The sequence below is a fragment of the Temnothorax americanus genome, unplaced genomic scaffold, assembly GCF_048541705.1.
Source record: "Temnothorax americanus isolate GAGA-0224 unplaced genomic scaffold, ASM4854170v1 Scaffold5, whole genome shotgun sequence".
Classification (NCBI taxonomy): domain Eukaryota; kingdom Metazoa; phylum Arthropoda; class Insecta; order Hymenoptera; family Formicidae; genus Temnothorax; species Temnothorax americanus.
The window spans coordinates 5916449-5938810 of record NW_027509657.1 but is presented as its reverse complement, the minus strand read 5'-3'; the positions used below and the strand labels follow the sequence as shown (position 1 = coordinate 5938810).

Below are 22362 nucleotides of genomic sequence, written 5' to 3'. Positions count from 1 at the left end.
TCGGAGAAAGAGAGAGAAGATAAACGGTGCCGGAAGAGTTCGGCCATTGAAGTTCGGCTAAAAAGAACCAACCAGACCTCGCGCGTACACCGCGCAGACGCGAATGAGAGGGAGACAAAATGACCGCCAACACTTTCTCTCCCTTTGGCTCCGTCTCCCTCTCGGCAAAGCATCGTGGGAATGGAAGTCGCTTGGTCTATTTATATTACGTCTATGGTATCGGAGGCTCGTAGGGTAGGCTTGTATTAGCGACTAGCGTGCTTTTCATCAGTTCGATATGGTTTGGTGCAACGGTGTGGCACGGTGAACGGTGGCGAATGGCACGAGTGCGGAGCGATGTAGCGGAATAATCGCGTGTGTGTGTCCTGCGTCCTGTCGCGTTTCGGCTGTATACATTGAGCGTTTCAGGTAGTCCGATCATGTGCCTATAATGGTATACCCTCCAAAGCGTAACGTTCGGCGTAATTTGGAACGCGAAGCGGCGTCGGAGGAAATTCCGCGCACGAGTGATCGGTTAGACGATCGCAGGATGTAATATGTACAGGCGAAAGGGTGGATATATAGCAGGCTCGTCTTTGTAGCCCGCAGAATTGCTGCGCCGTCAAGGTTGGTGGTTTCTTCTAAATTCCGTGTTATCTTGTCAAACTTTTATATATATATTCTTGCATTTTTTTTCTTTCGTACTATTCTATGCACGCTATATGTACCCCCTCCACTACGCACGCACACACGCACGTATGTACAAGCTCTCTCGCTCTCCTCCTTCCTCTTTTCTTTTCTCCCCCTCTCCCCTTCTACCCCCTTTTCGCCCATATCTTCCCCTCTTGTCTTCTCTCCCCTCTTTTTTCCACCTTCTCTGCTCCCTCTTCGCCTCAGGTAATCGTTTATGCCAGAAACTTGTATTAACTATTTAGATTTCTTATCTTACATTTCTTTTTTTGGGTGACAATGGATTTTTTATACCAGTAATTCGCAGTCCGAAATTAGAAAAGAGAGCTACAAGTGTCATTCGTGCCTTCTTGCTCTAAAGCATTTATTGTTTCTCAAAGTAAGTTTTTCAAAATTTTGAATATAAGTATTGCAGTAAACACTGAAACTCACATTATTAGTGCTAACGTTCGTTAAATTTTTCTCTCCCTTTACGGCTAGATTTATAAATTTGAAAATAAATGAAAGAAGCTGAACCGAGCTGAACTTATCATTGGAATTACAGATTATTGTGTCAATGGGACTGTAATATATGAGTTCTGATGAAAATCCACGTGTTATCGCTAATTATAATTTGGTTAATAGTTAATTAATAACTGATATGTTCAAGGGTTAGACCAGTGTAACTATCTGAAAAATAGAAATTTGCGTCTATTACGTCACAATTTTGAGAAGTTTTGTGATTAAAGCTGTACAAAGAGGGTAGTTTAATGAATTTTGTTAGATTATAATTATACAACGTGTTACGTGTTGGAGAAATCTTTTTAAATAAAAATCAAGTATATATTGTTAGGACTTTCAGTTCTTAAAAGAAATTTGTGTGTCGATTAGAAAGGATTAGAAAGGTATTTATGATTGATATAGGATCTACTGTATCAAAGTTGTGACTACCAAATATTGTTTTCAGATCGCTGAATGTCCGAGTTAATAAATTTAATTTAAATTATATGAAAAATTTTTACACATTAATTATATTATTTGAAAAATTCGAGCATTTTCTAATTTCTAAAATTTATTGTTCTTCAAATATCATCGAATTTATTGTTCAACAAAATAAACCGATTATGTGATTGTATTACGGTGCTACACACACGTATAAGAATACGTTTTATTAAATAAATTAGTTGCTTTGCCGATTATCAGTTTATTGTCAATTTACTTTGTTAAATTAAATATTGAGCAATAAATTCGGAAGCAATAAATTGTAGACACTAATATGAAAATGGTATTTATAATCTGTTTAATATATTTTATTTATATAGTTTTATGCATTTTTCATAATTTTTTAATTTATTTTGCGAGTAATAAATCCAAGTGACATATTTTACAATTTAATTTGAGAAACAATTTATGGCTAACTTCTTATTCTTGACTATTTTTTGCTTTTATATGTATAGTTACAACAATCGGTGTATTGGTACATCTACAATCATTAAAATTTTTCAACAACGCTCTGCGGTATTTTAGAGCAAAAAAATTAATAGAAAATTTAGATTTAAAACATTAATTTTGTTCTTTACTTTTTGTCCTCTATATGTATTTTTCGAAAATGGGCTGATATTAGCGTAACGCGAAGTTAGCACCCGGTCTTTGTGGTTAATTAATTTCTTGCGAATGGGTCGGAGTATGTAAATATTTTAATATATTATAAACGTATCGCGTGCGAAAGCGCATGGCAAAGCGCGCAAAATTTGGCATTTAAATAGTCGAGCCGGCTAAAACAGCTTTTGGAGCAACAAGAATTATGGTACGAAAAAGAGAAAGAGATCATATATTATGGTCTGTTCTCCTTTACAGTTTCAAGTTGGCCGATGCTAGCCGAAGCCCGAAGCTCTAGACGTACCACGTATATTGCTTTTTCTTTTGTGTTCGGAGGATATATCATATTGCCTCGCAGTTCACACACATGGACGTAAATGTGGTAGAGACGTTGTCATGGAAACGCTGGAGGTATTCTCAACAATTTCTTTCAATCGCTTGCGAGGGTCGCATTGCGTCGAAAATTGCAACGGCACATTGTCGATGACGACGACCAAATTTTGCAAATACACTTTTACATTAGGACTTTAAATCCGTAAATATCTCCGCTTGCAGGGCACGCGTGCAATAGAACCACACTTTCTTTATATAATTGAGACCCCAAGCTATATCGATTAGGCCTATTAAAAACCTGATCGGCCTGGTTGTTTTTATTAATCTCAGGTACTCGCAACTGGACCGTTCACGAATAGATACACGATCCGTCTTGCTGTTGCTGCGTGTGATTTAGCACGAGACTCTTGATCATAGAATTAAACAGCAATGATAAAAAGTTTCATTTCTTGTTTTTTTGAAAATATCCTTTCTTTTCCATCTATTTTTGCAAAGCTGTTATTGCTATTTAACTTTGTGATAAAAACCGATTAAATTTTATTTGAAACATTTTTCAATAGATAATTTCAGAGATATTGCTGAAAAAAAGATTTTAGTCATACAATTTTCGAGAAACGTTTTACTCCTCAAACTTAAGGCTGAGCAAAAATATATATCTCTTGGAGTCTGACTTGAACATATTTCAAAGAAAAACAAATCGGACACTTGAATAATGTGTCTTGACTTGAGTTGCAGGTCGCACTTGTTGCTCTTGGAAACAAAGAATAGTGAAATTGCGCTTTTTATCATCTCGAGATAAATCGTTGTTTTGGAGAAGTGTGGAATATCGCGCAGAATGCAATAATAACTAATGATTGAATGATTAAAACAAAGGAGTCCCACTATATCTTAACCAGGAATCTGATAATGAGACAATTGGATAACTGTCGATAAGGACAAAAGGTCTGTTAACATTTTTTAATTTATTGATATCACACCAAGTTATATATTTATTCTCAAAGGAAAATCACACACATACGCGCACAGAGAGAAACCTTTGCAAAAGAGAAAAGAGGTTGTAGTAATAACCTAATAATACATTATGAACTATATAACTACAACATTGAACACGAAACACGATATCGATATATAGCGAGTACCACGTTGATGCAAAACATCGGAGCTTTGAAACGGTTTCATCGAGATTCAAATTTACTCTAATATTTGCATAAAGTTTCACGTTCTTGTTTCTTTTTTTTAGAATATTTGCTCTTTCTTAATGATCAATTTCATTGCTATGATCGGAATTACGTTTCTAATTCTCTCTGAAATATTTTAATTGATATGGGTCACAGTTAATTACATTTAATACATTTAAATTCCGCGTAACACTGTGTTGTAAGAAACAATTTACACGAGATTATCTATGAGTGAACAAAACGACAAGCATATTCTTTCGTGAAGTATTTGCAAATAATGCGCTTAAAAATTTGATAATCTAAATTGCTAAAATAGCTGTTTCGATAAATCATTTTGCATTCGGTATTTGATTCTCTTACCACACCCTTTCGATCTGACCTAGAATTTGAAAGATGGGCGCGGCGTTCTTAATCCTCTTTGGGCTTCCTTACATTGCATTACTTCCTCTCTAATCATTCGTAATAACGAGGAGAGTGATGTATAATTAAAAGGTCTATTAGCACTTAAATCGGATCATTTTGTACGATATTTTTCTCTCGCATACATGCTCGCACAGATATGAGATGATGTAAAAATAATATCAATTTATGTCAATTTGTATAAAAATGAAACAAGTATTATTTTGCAATATTTTAATCCAACGTAAATGCGCGTTGTTTTTCAGGTGAAGCTTGTATTATTGTAGTCCCTTTGTCCGCCTTCGCGCGAACGGAGTTTTACTCCAGTTTTTTGGCCGTGCCGCAAAATTCTTTTTTTCCTTCAAAATGGGAAAGTAAAAGAAAGACTCTTTCACGCACAGTGTCCATGCTTGTGGGTTACATACCGTGGTCACGCGGTCTCATTGCCAAATATGGCTGGCCGCGGTATTCTTAGCACTGCTCGTGCACGAACGACACTCGACGAAGCCGCCCGACAGGCATACCTATCGTCGTCCACGTCTCCGTCTTCCTCCGCAATGCTTTCCTTTTCTTCTTAATTGTGTTGTCATTATCTATTTCTTAATGAAGAATAGATCACACAAAATAAAGCTACATGGGAATGGCAAAGGGTCGAAACGTATACGTAAAACAGAAGCCGAAAGGCCTTAATGTACGAAGTAAAGTTGCGAATTAAATTTATGGTAAAATATAGAATGTGAAAGGAAGATATGCGAAAAATATTGTAGATAAAATAAATTGCAAATAAAACGAGAAGCGTATACGTTAAGTAAAAAAAAAAAAAAAATCTTATAAATGAAAGTACATTGAGGCTTATCGCCGTTTGAGACAAGAACGATTACAGTACTTTTTCTTCATTTTTACTGGGGATATATATAAGCAAATTTGTTTTTATCTATATTTTATCGATTAATGACGCGGTACTTGTATGGTGCGATGGCTATCAATAATTTTTCTCGTTTCACGTGCGGATATCGTTGCTAAGCAAGGGAACGAATCGCGGCTGGTTTGTTATCGCAATATCAGCCCTTTAACGCCAATTAGGCCATAATTAATTGATCGTCGAGAACAGCCAACGAGGTTATTAGGGTCAGTAACGGTAGTCGACCCGTAGAACGACACTATCGCAGCCAATGTGCAATATCTCTATACGAATAATCCTTTCTTAGCGTACCGCATGATTTTGTGTGCGGAATTATGGTATTTTGCTGCCGAAATTATGTTTTTGATATCAATTTGCTACTTTTGCATGTAGTTAAATCGTTCTAAATCAAACTAAATAATGATAAAGACATGAAAAGAACAAAGACTAATTTAATTTAACACAACTGTAATAAATACATATGATGCTTACTTACTTTTAAATTAAAAATATATATATTGAGTAAGGCATGATTCGGACTTTTAAGTTACATTTCACTAGAATATTTTTAAATGTTATATGTGGTCTCAAACTTTTAATCAGCAATATATGTATTGTACAGATTCAATGTGTAAATTATATTTTTCGTGAATTAATATATTTCAGACTTCGCTCTATCATCTTTACCTTTTTCACTAAAGAACAATGTATAGTTTCCATATTTTGCGCTTCTCTTATCCTTTTTTTTTGTTTCGGATAAAATGCAAATGTCTTCGTTGTATTTTTGTAATTTTGTTATTGCTTCTTGGCCCTTTTGGTTTCAAAACTTGATTATGTTTCTCGTGACATTCTATATAATCTGTTTTTTTTTTTCACCAGAATCGTTTTCCTTCTTGTATCCATTTTCTTGCCTTATTTATTCATATTTTGTCGATCCAATTCCGAACTTCTTTTTCTTTAATTCTGTGAGCATTAACTTTTTTTTACGAAGGGCGGGCTGTGTGCGAAATGCGACATAATATTCTCATGAAATAAGGTAGACGATTATCTCCTTACTAAAACTTTATTTGGCGGAGAGCAAGTGGTGTGAGTCGAAGATGTATTTGCTTCGAGAGGCGACTGAGAACTGTTTTACAGTTCAAGAAGGATTTCTTCGTTCAAAAGAAACAGGTAGAATTTTCGTTGAAACAATAATCGATAACCTGACGCGTTCTAATATTGGAAGTAGGGATTAGTGCTCAGGAGAAGAGGTAGAGAAAGAAAAGCCGGTATATGACGGAATAATCCATTTAGGACGGATCTTTTTAGCCGATCGTGGGTCGGAAGTTTAAGAAAGGGTTGTGGACAAAAAAATAAATAAATCATGAGTTAAAGACAAGTAGTAGGATTAAAGTTTATTAAGATATCAGTTTATTAGGCATTATTGTTTGGGAAAACCATTTGTAAAAAGAATTTAAGAATAGAAATTATAATACTTAAGATATGAGTTGCGGCGCGTAATAACTGTTATTCTCATCCTTTAACTTTTCTTCTTTCTCACACAATCTTAAAACCATAGTCTGCAGAATTCATCAATATTATTAGTTCATCATATTTACTTTATTAATATTTATTGAGATATTTTAGATTTTATAAATGTAGCAGAATAAAGTATGAAATATTTGGTAAATTGTTGATTTTTTAATTTTTTTACCTTAATACTTTTTTATACAAAATAACTTAGAGAAATCATATTATGTAAGAAAAATTATATTGTTTTATTTTAAAAAATCGAGTTAGTTTTGAAAATTTATTTATACAAAACTTATTCATACTGAACAAAAATATTGCCACTATGTGTCCCTTGAAACCGCAAAATTTTATGCTTCATTTTTTTTTATTATTTTGAATAGCAAAGATATCTATGATACACATGTTAACTAATGTAAGTCACCTTGTATTGTACATTTATGTTCAAAATAACATTTTTTATTTTAAGTATGTTTTTAATGTTGTTAGTAATAGCATATGTAAAATATTACAAAAAGCACGTTTTAAAATATTTTAAAAACTACTGTTTTTATTTTAAAAAAGAATAGTAATTTTTATCCATCTTGAAATAAAATATATAAATATTTGTCAATTTGTTGCTAAGTCTTCCACTTTTTACATTTAGTTATTTTACTTGAACATTTACATATTAAAGTTATATTCATATTTTTTCAGATCACTATTCATCTATGCGAGTCCGGTCACATCTTAAATTCGGCTATTATTTCAACTATATTGTTAATCGTCAATCTATTAAAAAATCTCAAATGATAATAATCACATGCGGTGACAAGAAGAATCAAAAGTAAAAAGCAAGAGGCGAACCTGAACGAAAAATTAGAAGTGATGACGAGTCACGTGAAAGAAAATTGTATGACAACGACGTGGCGATTGTGGAAAATGAAATTCTTGGGCCAACCGGCCTGAGATATGCCAGCGGTAACAATAATATCTCAGCAATCCTCAAGAACATCTTCATCCCTGTTGTCAGCCGAAGTAGCGGAACTGCATCAATCGTCATTATCGTCGTCGCCGTCGTCGTCGTTGTCCTGGGGTTGCCAGGTCTACGCGACACGACGCAATCTCTTCGTATCAGCGATTGTCGATTCACGTCCGAGTAAAGCGGTGCACTGTCCAAATTTGAACGCCTGCTTGGTGAACGAGTCACGTTCGGAATATGTTCGTGTAAACTGTCAAACAGCTCATTTCGGTTACGCGATTCCAATTAACATCGTGCCCGTTCGAGAGAATCCCGAGCTAGTCGAATTGGTATTGGATCAGTCCGTCGGGTTGAGCGGTCGACTAGTGAATTTCCTGCTCGATCATCATCCGCAATTGCGTCAACAAGAGCAGCGTTCCTATGATATGGCTGCCACGGCCAAGCATGATCTACGCCGAAAGTTTCCCGCGGACACGTCCGCTTCTGGCGAGGAGGACATCGCCGCGATCGCCAAGCAGATCAGCGATCACGCAGAGGCGATTTATCAGACGTGGAAGAGCCGCGGATTGGCACCAACGGAGATTCTAACTTGCCACAGCAATACGACTGCCGCTGACAAGTTTGGCAGCGCGTTGACACCCTGCAATTCACCTGCTGTGACGGGAAACAATATCGGCGGCAAGACGTCGCCGTCGCTCGAGCATTCTTCTCCGACAACGGTAGATATATTGACCCAGACGCCGAATCTAGACAATGGCAATCTCGAGAAACTAGTCAACAATTTTGTAGTAGAGGACAAAGCTAGAATAGCCGCTTCTAAGCAGAGATCGCCATCCAAGTTACCGTCTTCCATACAATTTGCCCTGCAGAAATTCGAGAGAAACTCCACGCAACAGCAACAGACAGCTGCCGCGAAGAATAATATAATTACCGATAACTCGAAGAAATTGACGAGTGTCTTACTGACTCCTACCTCATCGTTTTTGAACAAACCGTCACAAATAGTGAAACCTCAGGTCCCTGCGAAAACGCCCGGCTCTCATCACCGCGAGGTCTTCCTGGAGACTATCGAAACCACTTTCCCAGTCGATTTGACACCTTCCAATAAAGCGGCTCAGCAAAAGAGGCCCACTAGTACGTTAATCGCATCATCGCCCGCTGATTCTTCGTTAAACGTTAACTCGTCGGCCGGTTCAGGTTTGACAACTTGGCCATTGAAGAACAAATTAAACGATGCCAAAAGAATCGCGGATGTATCTCGCGCGTCAGCTAAATCACCTCAGCAAGAAGATGTCGCGAAAACATTGCCGGCGCAGGATGAGAAGAGATCGGTTATAACAGGAATAAACTCGCGGTGCGCGTACCTCGACGAGGTCGCGCGGGAGGAAGAAAGACTGATAAACGCTTTGAAAACAGGTGCTGTAATTACTGAAGAACCCGAGAGGACAATGGCAAGTTTGCGCGCTAGACAGAAACCGGCCGTTAAGCAAGAGAAACCAAAGGTTGAACCGGTCAAACAGATTATCATCGGAGGACACAATTATCATGGGAACAGCTCGATGGTATCTAACTCGGGGGCTTCTAGTTCTACCGCAAATATATCCAATATTGGCAATGCAGTTACTGCCGCCACTGTGTCTACCGATCGGCCTGACGGTGGTGCATCAGCCAACGACACGAAATCACTCAGCAAGGACGATCTGTCCGCTATGTCGGCGATTGACTATGCCAAGGTCAGATACCAGGCTGCTCAACAAAATCCGCTTACCCAGCAGCGACTCGAGGAGCAACGAGCCTCCAACAATCCCTACAATAATTCCACCACGGAGCAATTGGTCTCCAACGCGAGAACGAAGTTTGAAATGGAGATACGAAAGGATAAGGATATTAAGAGCACGGACAAAGACCCAGTGACATCCAGATGGGGGCCGAGAATCACTTCCCCACGACCGCGTTTAGAGCAGGCTGTGCCCCATCCGGAATTGACTAGTCAACAGAAGCAACATATAAGGACGGCCGCGGCGACGGGTACGGGTAACAATCCCGTCCGGCCGTTTCTCACCAGAGGCTCCGTAGCCGAGCGTGTACTCATCTTCGAGAAATGCCCGAGCGAGCTGCTTTTAGACAAACGTGGCCCACGACAACCGGCCATCGGTACGTGGAGAGGTGGCCACGAAGTGCAAAATAAGGCTCAGGTAACTTTTCGATTTTTAATTCTTGTTAAAGAGATTCGTTGACACATTTTTATTTTATTGTTTTACGTTATTAATGATATGACATTAAAACCCACTTTACACGAACTGGAACTGCGAACTCACTATTCTATTTATTTTAAATACAGAAGCGCAAAGTAAAATATTGTATATTTGAATGACTATACATATGTCTCTATATAAGTGTGAGGTTTTCTTAAAAAGGATTATTGTAAATTGCATGTGTCAATATATCAAATGAAGAAAATGAAATAAAATATACGAAAAAAGAATATTTTCTCGGCCAATAAATATATAAGTTGAACACAACATTTTTTCGGATAAGATTTACTTATCAATATTTTGTGAAGAATTTTCATACGTGAGTTTGTTAGCAATGACTTTTTGAATATTATATTAATAAGAATTTAGAAAACGTTTAATGATGAAAATATAAATCTCTTTATATGAATATTATTCAAAATACAGAAAATACTTAAAATGGTTCATTAGAAGTACTTAAAACATAAGATTTAAAACGTTAACAAATTTTTAAAATAAAATTGTTGTCTATGTATAAAATAGAGTAAATTGAATTATATAAGAAAAAAATAATTTTTTTAATATTTATGATTGTTAAAAAACTTTTATGACTTCCAAGGCTCTCTCAGGAACTATTTGATTACGGGAATAACATTTTATAATAAATTTAACAATTAAAATTTGAAATTATCGTCGTATTTGAAGCAATCTGATCTTGAGCTCGTCACTAGCTGATATTATCGTGCCGTGCGAACTGAGCGAGAGCAGTCGTATAATCACCATGATGTAACCATTGGCGCTGCGAGGTGCGGCAATGCATTGATCACCTCTTTGCATTCTTCGAAATCTTCTTACGATGTCTCGTAACAGGATGTCGGTGTGTCCTTGATCGACACCAACGAGTTGTAACGAACTCGCAGAATGTACGTTTCAAAAAGAAAAATTTGTTGCGTTCTCTTATACGATTTGACGTTTATGGTCGGAGATGATGTATTCTTACGGACAGATTTCTAATTGAATTTTTTTTCGAAACAAATTTTTTTTTTTTAATTCAACTCACATCTTTTCTTCTAGACTTATTCGAAAGAAAAGACTCAGCAAAAAAGTCTACCACCACATACAACTTTACAAAGACAAGTGAAAGGCAATAGAAATGTTCTTATACCGAGGTTCGTATACAATAACATAAATTTTTTTTTTTTTTTAACAAAAATTATATAAAGAAAATGTTAAATGCATTTATTTGTTATACATGTACAAATATTTTAATAAATGTTTCACTATATAAACACAATGACAAGACATTAAAAACTTGAAAATTTACATTACTTTATTTTTAATTAAATTTAAAAAATTTTTAATGTAATCTAATTATTTAGAAATCGGTGCGAGACACGGTTGCATCTCTCGATGCCAATAAATCTTTTATTTGACTAATTTTAAAATAATGCTATCTCTTTTGCAGATTTTATTTCCCAGGAGGAAAGCCACTTCCTCTCTCACAAATAGAGACAATTATTTCAAAAATTACTGCGGCCTTTCAAAGTTTACCGAATTGTCGCGCTTCTCGTGCACAATTTCATACCATCACGAAGGTCAGAATTTATACTTTAATCTTTAATTGAAACAATGTTTCTCCATCATTATTTTTAACGATTCTTTTATATTGAATTTTTTTCGTTACTGTGTGTGTAGGCTTGCGACTTACCATTGTATTGGAAAATACCACTTTTCCTGGCAGCAGGCGGTGAGCAAAAAGGATTTGTCGAGATGAATGTCTTTCTAGAATTTTGGAAAGAGTAAGATATCGCAATCTATATTTTTTTATTAAGAATATACATGCAGTGAAAATGAATAATTCTATTTTTAATTTAATCCATTATTTTAATATTTTATTGTTTTTTTTTTATATCTTAAATGCTTAGTAAAATAATTCGTAATTGAATAAATAAAACCGCCACTCGCAAATGGAAATCGTCACCCTTGCGGAAATTAACGCGTTATTCAGTTATATGAGTGACATGGCAGTGAAAATATTGAAAGGGACATTGGATGAAGCAATAAACAGATTTTGTATTTATCCTTACAGATTAACAGCTACTCATCACGATACAGCTAGTAAATTTATCAATATTGTCACTCGAGGACTTCGAAATAGTATACTCCCGGAGGACTTGATCCCACTCGTACAAGACGTAGTAGAAACGCATCCAGGACTGACATTTTTAAAGGAAGCCACGGAATTTCATTCCCGCTATGTACACACGGTTTGTACGAAATAACTCTTATTTCTTATTTATTGAAAATTTTTTTTCTGTTATATATATATATATATAAAATCAAATTGCGATCAGCTAGATAAATATCGCACGAACATGATAGATTTGTAGAGTTTTTGTTTAACGTCCTCCTGAATTGCTCTTTTCAATGCACTCTTTTGACAGGGATCAAAATTTATTATAATTAAATCTAATTTTAAAATTATTCTACATATTTTGTTCAAAAATTCAGATTTAAATAATTTTTGAAATTTTAAATTATTTTTATTTTTGAGACAATATATAATTTAGTTACAACTAATAATTAAATCTTTTGCATTCAAGTTACGAAACTAATCGTTTACAGATATTTATGAAATAATTGCAGGTAATCGCTAGGATATTTTATTGCGTGAATCGAAGTTGGAGCGGTAAAATTTCAATTGCCGAATTAAGGCGAAGTAATTTATTAGCAGTGATCATCGTGCTTGAGCACGAAGAGGATATTAATCAAGTTACAGCATACTTCAGCTACGAACACTTTTATGTGATATATTGCAAATTCTGGGAGTTGGATCGCGATCATGATCTCTTCATAGATAAAATAGATCTAACGAGACACAATGATCATGGTGAGAGAATATGTTTCGCAATTAAATATGTAATATGCGATCTTTAGTTGATTTTTTCTTCAAATTGGTTTGTTGAATTATCTTCAGCGTTATCTACTCGAATGATCGAAAGGATATTTAGCGGTGCTGTGACGAGAGGTGGTAAAGCAAAAAATAATAACAACTCGCAACAACCAGAGGACAAGATGAGTTATACGGAGTTTGTGTGGTTCCTTCTTAGCGAGGAAGACAAGAATCATCCAACTGCCATTGAATATTGGTTTAGGTAATTATTTTGCGTCAGTCGTAGGAGATCAATAGAACTTACATTGTGCCGTTTGCCTTTTAGTATACGTTATAATTTTTCATCGATAGATGTATGGATCTCGATGGCGATGGTTACTTGTCGATGTACGAACTGGAATACTTCTATGAAGAGCAGTTACGTCGAATGGAAGCGATTGGCCTGGAAACATTGCCTTTCGAAGATTGTCTTTGTCAGGTAACACCAAAATTATATGAGTTTTTCCATTTGTTAGTTTCTAGAAAAATTTTCCATAGCTCCATAAATATTTAATATTGAGCTTTTGAAATAACACTAAAGAGTATAAATTGAATAAAACGCGAAAAGAAATGCAAAAATACTAAAAAAAAAAAACGCAACATATCACAGATGTTGGATATGATTCATCCGGTGATACCAGGCAAGATATCGTTGAACGACTTGAAGAAATGCAAAACGACGTCCATCTTCTTTGACACTTTCTTCAATCTGGAAAAGTATCTAGATCACGAACAGAGGGATCCATTTGCCTCGACAAGAGATCATGATGCTGATGGTCACGAAGTACGTAATCGTGTTTATCTCATTATTTTCTAAAATTTTATTTTAGTGTAGCACTACGTTGAACATATTATTTTTGTTTCAATCTTCAAGCAGTTTGAATATCATGATTATATTGTAGTAAGATTATATTTTCTGGACTTTCTATATATATATGATTTGTGTGTTAATTCTTATTAAATTTAAAACATTTATAAAGAAATTTTCTCAGGCAAATGGAACGAATCGGGAAATGCATTATTTATATATTACAGAAATATTTTTTAAATAATATATTTTTTTTGTTAATATAAATATCACAGATATATTTTTTGTTGTAGCTCTCGGATTGGGATCGATTTGCTGCAGAGGAATATGAATTATTGGTTGCCGAAGAAAGTGGCAATGAACAACAAGAACAAATGTAAGTATCATTTGCAGTTTTAAACAAAATTATAAATCAATCGTTAGATTTTAAATCGCGCATCGTGATTGAATTTTACACTTGATGCATAATATCTGATCAATTGATGTTATTGTAATGTTATATCTCGCATTATCGATATTGTATTGTTTCAAATTACATATTATATACGATTCTGGTATTGATTCGCGCCTACTGCATGCGTTGTAGGTTGTAGGTAAATTCTTACACTACGAATTCCAACTAACAACATTCTTCCTTTCCACCATGATCGTAATGATAATAATACGTTTCTTGCAGGCTGTGTGATGATGAAATGTAACCATCATCTGCAGCTCAGTAAGTAAAGTATAAAATAGCATGGTGAAAAGATGCACGTATTTATATAAATTAACATACTAAATTAATGTTTAGCTTTTTTCATATTTATCTCATGGTTTAGCTAGCAAAATATATTTTTCAAGTTTTATTTTTTTCCCCGAGATGATATTTTTTCTCCGAGTTAGTATAGTACAATTTACATTGTAACTATTTTAATATTTTTGACACGTACATAGTAATTTTGATTAGCTATGGATTTTTATTAATTCTTATTAATTAATTCTATACATTATTAGATAGGCATTAAGATTAATATTTATGGTTTTACGAAGTTTTTAGCACGTTGGCTTGTATAATCGTTTTTAATACTCTATGAAAAATATGACAATTTTTTAAATAATTATACGCCTGGAAAGATATTTTTTTTTAGAAATATAAAGATATATTTTTGATATGTAATTTAGGATTATGCTTGCTCGTAGGTTGCACAATGTTGTATCATGGAAATTATCGCCAAGTGACATTCTAATAGACAACTCGGATATAGCCAGCGATTCGAATTCATTAATGAATTCATCGGACATTCATATGCAACAGTCGAAACATGATGATAGCGGCGATACCGATACTGATGATTACGCTGACAGCGATAATTAACTAATTGACAAATACACTGATTGACAAACACGATATATAGCTGGAGGAAAAGGATAAAAATTGTCGGATAATTTTGTTCTCATTCCGATTTTCTCCCGTCACAATCACAGAGTGCTGCAACGTGTCGTATATCTCAAGATAGGCAGCTTCCGATTTTACACAAGTGGATCTTCCGAGGATACCATTCAAGTAATTAATCCTCCATCAAAGAACTGCCGTTATCGCCGTGAGAAGAAGACGTCTTCCTCAACGTCTAAATAACTGTCTTGCACGACATTCTTAAAATAATCCTGCGTACGAACAGGGACAATTTACATTTGAAAGGAGTGACGCTTGCATTGGACTAATTGGGCATCGCGCTTCTTCGTAACTATCTCCAGCTGATGACCGCTTTGCTATCAGCGACACAATAACATGTCATCGACGCCAATAAAATTGTGTATATTTAATGGCCGATGAGCCAGTAAGCCAATAATTCTCCAGCTGTATTACTGCGGTATCACGATCAAGAATCTGCAATAATATCAACGCTCGCGTTTGTCAAGATAAGTCACGCGGAGTAGTTTTGCGGTAGAAACCGCTAATAATATAATCTTCGCTAGCAATGGCGCTACCACGAAAAGTGCTGTATCACAGGAATGTCTGAAAGTCCGACAAATATTTATTCATTCCAATTTTTGCAATTGTCGAATATTATATGGCACTCGTAAATACACGTAAGTACTCGTAAATGTTCGTTGCGGTAACGATAACGCGAGTATGTGACGCTAAACACATGTCATCGCTTCAATATTGACAGCAATTTGCCAAAAGATGCTTTGAAAATTAATTTATAAGATTAATTAATAGCGTCTTTAATAAATTTGGAGCGTGTGATACACAGTCTGATTATAATTAGCTGAGCTCCCAACTGAAAGAAATAACAGAGTTACATTCAGAAATAATAGAACTGATGTTACAAAGTTACTGAACTAGCATTTGTTGATTGACATAGCTTTTTCTGCATGCATTATCTTTGAACTCTCTCTACTGCGACAGGCCCGATATTTTTTTTTCTCATTGTTTATATCTTCGACTTGTACTCTTCGATAATCTTTTAGAGAAATATGTAACGTTGACGACACCTCTTTTTATTCAAATGCGATATTTCTTTACTAGTATATTTGTTTATTAAGTTACATACACACATACACATAAACACGCAAACAAATATACGCTTCGATCGAGGTATATTTTAACGTACCAAGTTATATACAAGGATGTTACATAACATGCTGTACAAACTGAAGGAGCATGTTTCTGATGTAGATTAAAATAAGAAAATATTGTAAAAAATTTGCGCAGACACTTTCAAAATCTGTTCTCGACAGATTTGGCTATCCGGGTCATTAATAAACTTTAAACACTCGTAGATAGATAATTGTTTATAGGAATTTTCAACTTCATTTTATATTAGAAATATGTTCCTTCAGTTTGAATAGTAATATCACATAACACTCATATCATAAAAATACAAAACTCCATTTTTATTAGCTAAATTGATATTGTGTTTGTTCTTGTTAATTTCTTTCTTTACGTTTAATGTTTTATATTAAACGCAGAGTTCTGAGTCATGATAAACGAATAATTAGGCGCGATGTGTATCCCGAATGTGCATCATTTCGTATGTTAAAAGCGATTATATCTAATACAGGATATACATAATTGCGTATAGTACAAATAGATTATATAAATAACAAAATAATTTATATATATAAATTATATATATAATAATATACATAATATATATAATATAAGTATATATTATATAGCATATATATATGTATGTTAATAATATGTATGAATTATATATATAATTAATATATTAATATATAAGTTTTATACATGTACATACACATACACATATATGGACATTTGTAAGGATGTGTAGTTCACTAGGAGTCTGACCATTGCTGCCCCAATCATGTGATACGTAGAGTGCTGTTAAATATGCTCAGCATACATTGCATATGCCAGATTGTAAATAAAACAGTATATCGATGGTCGATTCCTTTTTTTTTTTTTTTTTTTTTTTTCAGAATTTTTTTTTTTTTTTTCTTATGACGAGAGTCGGTAGCAGAAATCTTACTGAGCTAAAGTGTCTGTATACCCTTGTGCGTTTGCAACATTAGTCTGGAAAAATCTGTAACTGATAACACTTTTGTACAAATTAACCGCAATAAGTTTCTTAATAACATATTTAGTGGAATAATATTGACGTGCACTTTGTAAATACACATATTGCGGACGCATATACAAAAAAAATAGATAAAATCGCACAGAGAAAGAAAGAGAGAGAGAGAGAGAGAGAGGGTAATAAACTATTTTGTACAATAAAATATCTTTTAAAAAAGAAAAATCCTATAAAGCTGTAATGAATGTCAGGAAAAGGGATATTCATTTATTGTTATATCGCGTAAACATTTTCAATTAATTAAAGCAATCAGGATATACAGTATAACTCTGCAGCGTTAGAGAGAAAAAGAAATTGATTATTTTCCTATAATTTTTTTTCATATTGTATTATTATCACATCAGATTTGTCAGTAATAGCTAAAATATGTTTATAAAAAGGTGTGATACGTACACACACATACATACATACATACACGCATTCATACACAATACACAAAGAGAGAAAGAGAGTAATTTATTTCACGATCAATCTAAAAGAATAGAAGGAGGATTAATATAAAAATAAGAAAAAATGCTCATTTGAAAAAAAAATTTTATATTACTTTCGTAAAAAATTAATTTTTTAAATAAAAATTTGTCAAGTATACGTGCGGATGACTTGGCTAATGTATCTATTACTCGTTATTCCTATTTGCGATAGCATCTGCAAATATGTAGTGGCATGATTGGAAACAACACAAGCTTTAATGTGTGTATCTGTATGTGTGTTTGTGTGTTTTATTTATGTATTTTATTATTATGTGTGTTAAATATTGTTGACATGATAAGAAAAAAAATTATATTTAAAATTGCATTTATTCTACTCTTCGTTAGTTTAACTGAATGATAGCGATTGGAAAATTGTTCTTTGTAGTATTTACTTATAGTAGAAATATCACCACCACAAACTTCCAATGCACGCAACATATTTTTTATATTCTGTCTCTCTCTCTCTCTCTCTCTCTCTCTCTCTCTCTCTCTCTCTTTCTTTCTCTCCCTCTCTGTCTCATATTGCATGTCACTGTGATAACTCGATAGAGAATTAAATGAGATGGTAGAATGGGGGAAATAAATTATACTACATCATATCGATGTTTACAAGCACTAACCGAATAAGAATAAGTACTAGATAGATACATTAGTCAAATAGTATTCAGCTGCACGTACTTGATGTATTTTCAAATACGATTGTCTCGAAAGTGACTTTTTACATAAAAAAATATTTTCTACTTTTCCGAATTATTATCACAGGAATCAGTATTTTTGGTTGTATTGTATTGTATTATATTCTATCCTATCCTATTGTGTAGCTATATACCGAGCTATTGAATGACAATTTCTATATATTTAACAACAGAATGATGATTATAAAATGCTTTTGTTTCCTAGTCATGTGCTTAATTACAATTAAAAGTGAACGAACGTCTACATGTAAAAATGAAATTTTATGTCTTCAATTTTATATGTTTTATGTAAAATGTCGTAACTGTGCATATGTCTGATTTAAGTTAAATAGTAGATCTTCTTCCAGTGATTAACCGAAAGTCAGTTAGAATATTTGCGTAAAACAGAGTGTTATATAATGCATATATCTATTTTATAAGTTCATATAGATACGAATATTATAATAAAATAATATTAGTTTGTTACATTTTATTATATACAATGTATATATTCTCGGCTCTGATTTTCTTTTTATCTCAGAGTCAAGTGTTCACTATTCATACACGAGTATCAACGCTTTACAGAAAATGTCCCATATAGCTTTAGTAACAAGATTAACCGGCGTGCAAATGATCTCTGATACATGACGATATTTTAAGTTCATAAACACGAAATAACGTATAAAAATCGTTAGTAGACCTTTACGTTAAAGAAAAAAGAGATTAATAATATTGTAATATTTATGATTAGTTTTCTTCATTGTTTTTGTTATTTTAAGGATTATATCTTAAAGTTTTTTTATTGCTAAATATTATATTGTATCGTTATATATATATCATACCGTTTTATCTTAAATATCTTAAATATCTTTATAAAAAAAAATATTACATCTATAAGCCAAAGAAACGAAATGTTTTCTTGTTCTCTTAATGGACTAAATGAATATATGTATACTATGGTGTTATTAATTTATTTAAATAATAAATTGTAAAAAATGAAGATGTGAAAAAAAATATGCACGCGTGGGTCATGCCAAAACGTTTATTCAACAACAATCATTATTCTTTCGACAAATCAGTGAAGTTTCGATATTTCGTTAATCGTAGCATATTGCAAGTAGTACTTAAACAATAACCGAAAATTAAAATTTTGCGACAACATTGACGACCACGCGCGCATTTAAGCTTCCAATTTTTGGCCATTTTAAGACGTTCTCGACCACTCCCCATAGGCAGTAATCAGTATCTGTTTTCAGCCACATCGTTGCAATATTGTAATGCTGCTAAAACGCGAAATTATGAAAGCGTAGGATTGAATATCGCAGTATTTTGTTAACAAAAATATTATACAATGCAACATTTGTAAAATATAATGAATACAATCTTATATGCTAGTGTGTACAATAATGATCAAAAATAGAAAAAAGAATCTCGAATAGATTGCCTCCACTAATTGCGCAATTATATTTTCCGAATATGTCCGTCAAAATTGGAAACTCGAAATTCATATTACTGTTAATTCCACTTAACGTTACTACGAGGTCACACTGAAACATTTCAGACAAGGCTTTCAATATTATTTTAATCGTTGCAGCAACATTATAATCTTTCAACGAAATATACTTACACCATTTCTATAGCATATTTGTGCTGTATGTATATAAATTCATGCTACCAGCTTTCTACGAAACTTTCTTCCAATTGCAAAGACCATTGAATTGTATGTATCTTTATACCTCTGAGAGATGAGTTGAAAATTATATATATATTTTTATCCGATTCAATATGTACTACGCGATAAACCAGAGTAATAACCCGAATAGTTGAATCGAGTATAAAGTATCTTTTCTCGTTTCTCGGGATGGACCTAACGTACAGAGTTACGAAGCGTATGTAATGTTCATTACTCTAGTAGATGTATTTCATTCAATTGATAATCTTAGCATTGACTTGTTGTTTAAGGATTAAATATATTATTGTGCTTGTTATTTATGTCATTATTACGAGAAATGACACGTAACGACAGATAGTTTATACACTGCGTTTATCTGTTAAGAATTCAGATTTCATCGAGTACTGATGATAAGCTGTCAAATTGTATATGTTTTGCACGATATATTTTTATGCGTTAAAGCGGATCGCATTCGTGTTGATTAAAACGAAAAATGTCGATCTCGAAACGTCACTGAAATAAAAGCCGAGAAACTGTTCGTTTTACGTATGTATATGTATGTACATGATACGTAAACAATTCTCGAATGTATGCGCTATTATTGGAATGCACTTAGATAATTGATGCCCATTTCTCCCAATATAGATTAACTTTGATCTCGGTTTAACTTTTTCAACTTACTAGAAAAAGATAAAAAGTTAAACCGAGATCAAAGTTAATCTGCATTGATAGAAATGGACATATTAAGTATATATATGTATGTAGTAAACACGGAAAAAAATGATTTTGTGTGATCCTATAACAATGAGTGAAGAGCACATTTAATTCGTATAATCTTGTTTTAATTTTGCACAGTACGGTTTTGTTAGAAAAAGAAATCTATTTAATGGATTATGTCATTTAAATACGTGTAAAAATGTACCATGTAAAAATTCTATTAGCTCTTTCTCTCAGCTCTGCCGTTCAAACAACTACAGCAAACAACTCTCTATTCTAAAACTTAAAATTTTAAGTTTTTTCAAATTCAGCAATTTCTTCTAAACTTCGCTTCTCGCGCTGCTTTCCTACCGCTTCAATGCATAACTATATAATCAATTAAAATAAAAGAGAGAACAATATTTATCCCATGTGCCATTAGAATAAAAATGGGAATTGAGAGAGAATCTTAGAATAGAAAAAATGCTTAAATCTCAAATAACTTGGGAAAATTGACTAATCTTCAAAATCTTTGTATTTTTACAATACGGTAGGATCAAACAATTCCTTTATTATATGTATATTAACTTTTCCTCAGTCCCTACTTTTATTCTGGCATGTGTGTGCAGAATGAAAATATTTTCAATCAAAATTTTTCATGTAATATATGTGTGTAATAATATTTTCATTTTATGCACACGTGACTAGATGGTGATGCACATGTAACGGCTGAAGAGAAATGGAATTTAGACTGGAAAGATTGTTTAGTCTCAATTAACAACAACGATCAAGGACACGGCGATATTCGACTGTACTTATAAAAGTGCATAATCATCCAACATGTGGTTAAAGTTCCTGGCTCTCCTCGTTGCATATCTTATTGAATTTATTAAAATTTATATCAAAATTTGTTCCTCATATCAGGATAAAGTGATTTTTCACGTATACGAACTCATGCCGCAAATATTATAGTCAAATTTCAGTCATATAGGAACAAATTTTACAAATTTGCAATACAGTTGAACCATAGATTGGCCATAGAAACCCAGAAAAATCTTTGTGTTTGACAAATTCTATACGATTCTGCAGTTATATATGATGTTACGTTTGCAAATTTGGTTAATGGAACATAAATTTAATATGAATGCAGATGCTGCAATTTTCGTTTGAATCTATTTGTTGATAAATTGTTGACAATTTGTTTATTAGAATAATGTTAACGTAGATTAGTAAAATGTCTTTTTGCCAGGAGCTTTAAGTATACTCGCGCGCTATATATATATATATAGCGCTATGTAATAATAAGGACTATTTGTTTGTTATATTTGTTCGCATTGCTACAAATAGTCAAGAAAAATTAATTCAACTGTTCTTTCAACTCAAGATATTCACAAGTGTGAAGCAGCTAAAGATTTTGGCAAGCTTGTACGACTTTCGACTAAATTTTTATATGCTATGAAAGAATTTTTATAAAAAAAAAAGAATTGTAGTTGTTTCTCTATCACAAAACTTAAGTTTTCTATTTTACATAACTTGTTAAATGCCATTGAGCAATGCCAATCGTATCTGATTTTAGTAAAGTTTTTTATCGTAAAAGTTTAATTTAATGTCATATATATATACACACATATACGCCGAAATACATTATGCAGCGAAACAACTTCGTTAACTGTCCAAAGATGTGACCCTCTTTCTTCCTCTTGTAAAATATTCTTTTTTTCTAATAAACAGAGTATATTAAGATTCTTTGTTACAAACGCA

General features: G+C 33.4%; 1 protein-coding gene across 6 annotated transcripts; it reads left to right on the top strand.

The window, feature by feature from the left end:
* Positions 1-126: 126 nt before the first annotated feature.
* LOC143903989 (uncharacterized) lies at positions 127-22362 on the top strand. Of its 6 annotated transcripts, none has more exons than XM_077418154.1 (14): positions 130-606; positions 2506-2658; positions 3316-3522; positions 7264-9723; positions 10837-10931; positions 11228-11357; positions 11458-11561; positions 11852-12029; positions 12409-12652; positions 12740-12917; positions 13007-13133; positions 13305-13478; positions 13796-13878; positions 14682-22362. In XM_077418154.1, exons 4-14 carry the CDS (start codon positions 7519-7521, stop codon positions 14854-14856), a joined length of 3693 nt encoding a protein of 1230 aa, XP_077274280.1. In that variant the 5' UTR covers positions 130-606; positions 2506-2658; positions 3316-3522; positions 7264-7518; the 3' UTR covers positions 14857-22362. The 6 variants fall into 6 exon arrangements, with proteins under 6 accessions (XP_077274284.1, XP_077274283.1, XP_077274280.1 ...); XM_077418155.1 differs by lacking the exon at positions 130-606 and adding an exon at positions 724-1048; XM_077418157.1 differs by lacking the exons at positions 2506-2658; positions 3316-3522 and adding an exon at positions 14179-14217 and having other exon boundaries at positions 129-606; positions 14682-14822.